This window comes from Pan troglodytes, chromosome 20 (assembly GCF_028858775.2).
Source record: "Pan troglodytes isolate AG18354 chromosome 20, NHGRI_mPanTro3-v2.0_pri, whole genome shotgun sequence".
Lineage (NCBI taxonomy): Eukaryota > Metazoa > Chordata > Mammalia > Primates > Hominidae > Pan > Pan troglodytes.
In genome coordinates, this window is record NC_072418.2 from 6,566,935 (window position 1) to 6,572,934 (window position 6,000).

General features: G+C 53.9%; 1 protein-coding gene across 29 annotated transcripts in view; it reads left to right on the forward strand.

Annotated features, from left to right (window-relative positions):
- ANKRD24 (ankyrin repeat domain 24) overlaps nt 1-3,465 on the forward strand; it is a 42,168-nt gene extending 38,703 nt beyond the window's left edge. For 28 of the 29 annotated variants that reach the window (XM_054673516.2, XM_016934691.4, XM_054673518.2 and 25 more), the window contains 3 exons: nt 1,317-1,442; nt 2,779-2,844; nt 3,080-3,465. In XM_054673516.2, the coding sequence (XP_054529491.1) occupies nt 1,317-1,442; nt 2,779-2,844; nt 3,080-3,157 (270 nt within the window). In that variant the 3' untranslated portion in view covers nt 3,158-3,465. Of the gene's footprint in view, nt 1-202; nt 319-1,316; nt 1,443-2,778; nt 2,845-3,079 lie in introns of those variants that run through there. The other variant, XM_063801009.1, reaches the window with a different exon arrangement.
- Nucleotides 3,466-6,000: the final 2,535 nt, after the last annotated feature.

A 6,000-nucleotide genomic window follows, 5' to 3' on the forward strand; every position in this document is an offset into this window, starting at 1 on the left:
ACCGTGCCTGGCCTGTTTTTTTTTTTGCTTTTTTTGTTTGTTTGTTTGTTTGGTAAGAGATGGGGTTTCACCATATTGCCCAGGTTGGTCTCAAACTCTTGAGCTCAAGCGATCTGTCTGCCTCAGCCTCCCAAAGTGGTAGGATGACAGGCGTGAGCCACCGCACCTGGTTTCAGAAAGTATTTTTGTCCCCATTTTCCAGATAAGCAAACCAAAGCTTTAAGAGATGAAGTGAGTGGCTCAAAGTCACACAACATGTCACTGGACAGGAGACGAGACACCCAGAGTCCTAGGCGCTTCAGCATAAAGAATGACCCAGCCTCGACTCACTGTGGGACCTTAGACCAGACACTTCACCTCTGTGAGCTTCAGTTTCCCCTCTGTAAAGGGAGGGCAAAGTTGCAGTTAGGATGATGGTTTATCTGTAGCCTGGTTTCTTCCCTTGCACACTGTGGACATAGGGGCGGGATCATTTCCTGGGCTGGGGCCATCTTGGGCATTGTAGGGGACTGAGCAGCATCCTTGACCTCTACCCACTCCATGCCAAGAGCTCCTCCAAGTCGTGACAACCACAGATGTCCCCACACAACACCCAGTGTCCCCTTGGGGGGGGGCAGCATTGCCTCAAGTTGAGAACCCCAGATCTATAGTAATAATAAGGCCCGGCATTTATTGAGTGCCTACTGTTGACTAGGCACAGTTTAAACTTAATCTCTGTGCAGGATCACGGCAACTACTAAGTTAAGAACTATTGGCCGGGCACAGTGGCTCACGCCTGTAATCCCAGCACTTTGGGAGGCCCAGGCAAGTGGATCACCTGAGGTCAGGAGTTCAAGACCAGCCTGGCCAACATGGCGAAACCCCGTCTCTACTAAAAATAGAAACATTAGCCAGATGTGGTGATGGGCACCTGTAGTCCCAGCTACTCAGGAGGCTGAGGCAGGAGAATTGCTTGAACCTGGGAGGCGGAAGTTGTAGTGAGCTGAGATCACACCACTGCACTCCAGCCTGGGCAACAGAGCGAGACTCTGTCTCAAAAAAAAACAAACAAAAACAAAAAAATATGAAAACCAACCTTAGTTTGTGGGTTGTATAAAAACAGGCTGTGTTGGTAACCATAAGCATCTAAAATATAAATAAATACAATTAAAACAGGCTGTGGGCCAGACGTGGCCCTCAGGCTAGAGTTTGCTAACCCCAGGGACGGGACCTTCCCTCGAAAGCCTTTATCCCTGGCCTCTTCCTGCGGCTGCAGAGAGGTCCTCAGCCCCCAGCTCTGGGCTTAGGGTGATCGCTGACAGCACCTGCACCCTCAGATCACAGAACTCTCCAAAGAAGTCTTCAATCTTAAGGAAGCCTTGAAGGAGCAGCCGGCCGCCCTGGCCACCCCTGAGGTGGAGGCTCTCCGTGACCAGGTGAAGGATTTACAGCAGCAGCTGCAGGTAAGGACTGGGCCAGGCAGGGGCCAGGGGACCATCAGGGTGGAGGAGTCCAAATATTTACCAATCAGCACAGCGCAGGTGGGAATCCCAGGAGAGGGGCTGGGGTAGGCAGGTGGGGTCCACATCACATGCACGGCATGGCCAGGAAATACTTCCTTTATTTTTTTTGAGACAGGGTCTCACTCCATCGCCCAGGCTGGAGTGCAGTGGCACAATCTCAGCTCACTGCAGCCTCCGCCTTCCGGGTTTAAGCAATTTTCATGCCTTAGCGTCCTGCGTAGCTGGAATTACAGGCACGCACCACCACACCCAGCTAATTGTTGTATTTTTAGTAGAGGTGGAGTTTCACCAGGTTGGCAAGGCTGGTCTTGAACTCCTGGGCTCGCATAAGCCTCCCAAAACGCTGGGATTACAGGCATAAGCCACTGCTCCTGGCCGCCCTCTGCCTTTTTTTTGGACATAGGATCTTGCTCTATTAGGCTGGAGTGCAGTGGTGCAATCATAGCTCACTGAGCAGCCTCAAACTCCTGGCCTCAAGCAGTTCTCCACCTCAACCTCCCAAAGTGCCTGGCTATCTATCTATCTATCTATCTATCTATCTATATATATATATATATTTTTTTTTTTTTTGAGCCAGTCTCACTCTGTCGCCCAGGCTGGAGTGCAGTGACACGATCTTGGCTCACTGCAACCTCTGCCTCCCGGCTCCCGGGTTCAAGTGATTCTCCTGCCTCAGCCTCCAGACTAGCTGGGACTACAGCTGTGAGCCACCTTGCCTGGGAAATTTTTTGTTTTTTTTGAGTCTCACTTTGTCACTCAGGCTGGAGTACAGTGCACGATCTCAGCTCACTGCAACCTCCGCCTCCCGGGTTCGAGCGATTCTCCTGCCTTAGCCTCCTGAGTAGCTGGGACTACAGGCATGTGCCACCACGCCCGGCTAATTTTTTGTACTTTTAGTAAAGACGGGGTTTCACCATGTCAGCCAGGGTGGTCTTGATCTCTTGACCCTGTTATCCACCCGCCTTGGCCTCCCAAAGTGCTGGGATTACAGGTGTGAGCCACTGCACCTGGCCAATTTTTGTATTTTTAGTAGAGACGGGATTTTACCATGTTGGTCCAGGCTGGTCTTGAACTCCTGACCTCAAGTGAGCCACCCACCTCAGCCTCCCAAAGTGCTGGGATTACAAATGTATGCCACTATGCCCCGCCATATTTTCATATTTTAGCAGTGGGTCATCAACGTACAGGCTTGGGGTGCAAAGGGTGCTTTTTGGTGTGTTTTGCTCGGTGGGGAGGTGCTCCTGCTCTTCTGAGCGCCCCTTCCTCGTGCCCACAGGAAGCTGCCAGGGACCACTCCAGTGTGGTGGCTTTGTACAGAAGCCACCTCCTATATGCCATTCAGGTGAGTGGCCCAGCTCCTGGGTACCCGGTGGCTTTGGGCATACCACTGTGGCTCTCTGGGCCTCAGTTTCCCCTTCTGTACAGTGGGAGGCTGGTCTGGGGAGAGGTTCGTGGCATGTGGGAGCCCCCCTGTGTGCATTTCCCTCCTGGCTGGCTTGGTCTATGGGAGTGGTGGAGGGACTTGGGGCAGCCATGGAGGGTATACTCAGGGTCTCCCTCTACTCCCCCAACCCTAGGGCCAGATGGATGAAGACGTGCAGCGGATTCTCAGCCAGATTCTGCAGATGCAGAGACTCCAGGCTCAGGGCCGCTGAGAAAGGCCAGGCCCAGTGGCTACACCGACCACACCCACGCAGGGACCTCACCCCCCTGCAGGCCCCTTGCAGACCGGCTTCACTGGGCTTCGCTTGGCCCTATCCAGGCCCATGCACTTGGAGACCAGCCTGGGTCCCTGCCCGACCACCCCCAGCTGGCTCCATCACCCCACCTGGTCTCTGCACACACACCCTGGTCAGTCTGGACCCGGGCCGTGACTGCCCCTCCCCCGCCACCGGAGACTGTGAGTCCCTGTGTCCTCCACATCCAGACGCCAGCCCGGGAATAAAGGCATTCTGTGCGCAGGGCCAACGCGTGCCGTCTCGTTGCTGGGCTTCCACTGCGGGGAGCGGAGAGGGTGGCCCAGAAAAGGACGCGCTCACACCCCTCCCCACCTACCCCATGCCACAAATCAGCCATCAGGATAAACCCCATCTTTTTTCTTTCTTTTTTTTTTTTTGAGACGGAGTCTCGCTCTGCCGCCCAGGCTGGAGTGCGGTGGCGCCATCTCGGCTCACTGCAAGCTCTGCCTCCTGGGTTCACGCCATTCTCCTGCCTCAGCCTCCCAAGTAGCTGGGACTACAGGCGCCTGCCACCACGCCCGGCTAGTTTTTTATATTTTTAGTAGAGACGGGTTTCACCATGTTAGCCAGGATGGTCAATTTCCTGACCTCATGATCCACCCGCCTTGGCCTCCCAAAGTGCTGGGATTACAGGCTTGAGCCACCGCACCTGGCCTCTTTTATTTTTTTTTATGCGGAGTCTCCCTCTGTCACCCAGGCTGGAGTGCAGTGGAGTAAATCTCGACTCACTGCAACCTCTGCCTCCCTGGTTCAGGTGATTCTCCTGCCTCAGCCTCCCGAGTAACTAAGATTACAAGGCATGTGCCACCACACCCGGCTCATTTTTGTATTTTTAGTAGAGACGGGGTTCCACCATGTTGGCCAGGCTGGTCTCGATCTCCTGACTTCAGGTGATCCATCCGCCTTGGCCTCCCAAAGTGCTGGGAATACAGGCATGAGCCACGGTGCCCGGCCTTTGGATAAACTCCATCTTAATGCAATATTTCAAAAAGGCAAAATGGGTGCAAAAAAAGTGCATGCTGAACTAAGTATGGAAATGTTAAAGAAAGGCAGGCTTGGCCGGGTGCGGTGGCTCATGCCTATAATCCCAGCATTTTGGGAGACCAATGTGGGAGGATCTCTTGAGCCCAGGAGTTGAAGACCAGCCTGGGCAACATGGGGAAGCCCCCATCTCTATCAAAAATACAAAAATTAGCTGGGCATGGTGGCGCGCACTTGTGGTCCCAGCTACTCAGGAGGCTGAGGAGGGAGGACCGCTTGAGTGCAGCAGTTAGAGGCTGTCGCACTTCAGCCTGGGTGACAGGGCAAGACCCTGCCTCTAAAAAAAGATTTAAAAAAAAAAAAAAGGAAAGAAAGATACTTTCCTAAATCCTAAGGCTGGCCATGGTGGAAGCCCCCTACCCCCAGCCTCTCCCTGCCCCTTGGCAACTCCCCCGAAATCCCCACGGGTTTCTTGGCATTTTTCAGCAAACAGAGGGGAGGCGGGAGTGGGAGCGGGGATCCCCGAGCCTGTCCAGCCTGCCCCTGGGGGTTTCCTTGTTCCTGGGCATCCTGATCGCTGGGATATCTGCGGTGGCAGCTGCCTCCCCTGGCCTGCGCTCCTGTGTCTCTCTCTGTCTCTCTTCTCCATGTCTCTGTCTCTTTTTTTTTTTTTTTTGAGACGGAGTTTCGCTCTTATTGCCCAGACTAGAGTGCAATGATGCGATCTCGGCTCTCTGCAACCTCCACCTCCCGGGTTCAAGCAATTCCCCTGCCTCAGCCTCCGGAATACCTGGGATTACAGGCATGTGCCACCATGCCCAGCTAATTTTTGTATTTTTAGTAGAGACGGGGTTTCACCATGTTGGTCAGGCTGGTCTCGGACTCCTGACCTCAGGTGATCCACCCATATTGGCCTCCCAAAGTGCTGGGATTACAGGCGTGAGCCACCGCACCCAGCCTCCACGTCTCTGTCTCTGTCTCTATCTCTTGGTCTCCATCTGTCTGTCTTGCTGTTTTGTCTGTCTCCCTGTATCTTTGTCTGTGTCTTCCTCCTCTCTTATCTCTGTCTCTCTGTGTTTCTTTTGCTCTGTCTCTGTCTCTCTCATCTCCCCATCTCCCATCTCTCTGTCTCTTTCTATCTCTGTCTTCTTTTTTTTTTTTGAGACGGAGTCTGGCTCTGTCGCCCGGGCTGGAGTGCAGTGGCGCCATCTCGGCTCACTGCAAGCTCCGCCTCCCGGGTTCACATCATTCTCTTGCCTCAGCCTCCTGAGTAGCTGGGACTACAGGCGCCCGCCACCACGCCCGGCTAATTTTTTTGCATTTTTAGTGGAGACGGGGTTTCACCATGTCAGCCAGGATGGTCTTGATCTCCTGACCTTGTGATCCGCCCGCCTCGGCCTCCCAAAGTGCTAGGATTACAGGTGTGAGCCCCCACACTCAGCCTTTTTTTTTTTTTTTTTGACACAGAGTCTCACTCTATCTCCCAGGCTGGAGTGCAGTGGCGTGACCTCGGCTCACTGCAACCTCCTCTCACTGCAACCTCCGCCTCCCGGGTTTAAGCGATTCTGCCACCTCAGCATCCCAAGTAGCTGGGATTACAGGTGCGCACCACAACGCCCGGCTAATTCTTGTATTTTTAGTAGAGACGGGGTTTCACCATATTGGCCAGGCTGGTCTCGAACTTCTGACCTTGTGACCCGCCCGCCTCAGCCTCCCAACGTGCTGGGATTAGAGGCATGAGCCACCACACCCGGCCCTCTGTCTTCTTCTCTTATCTC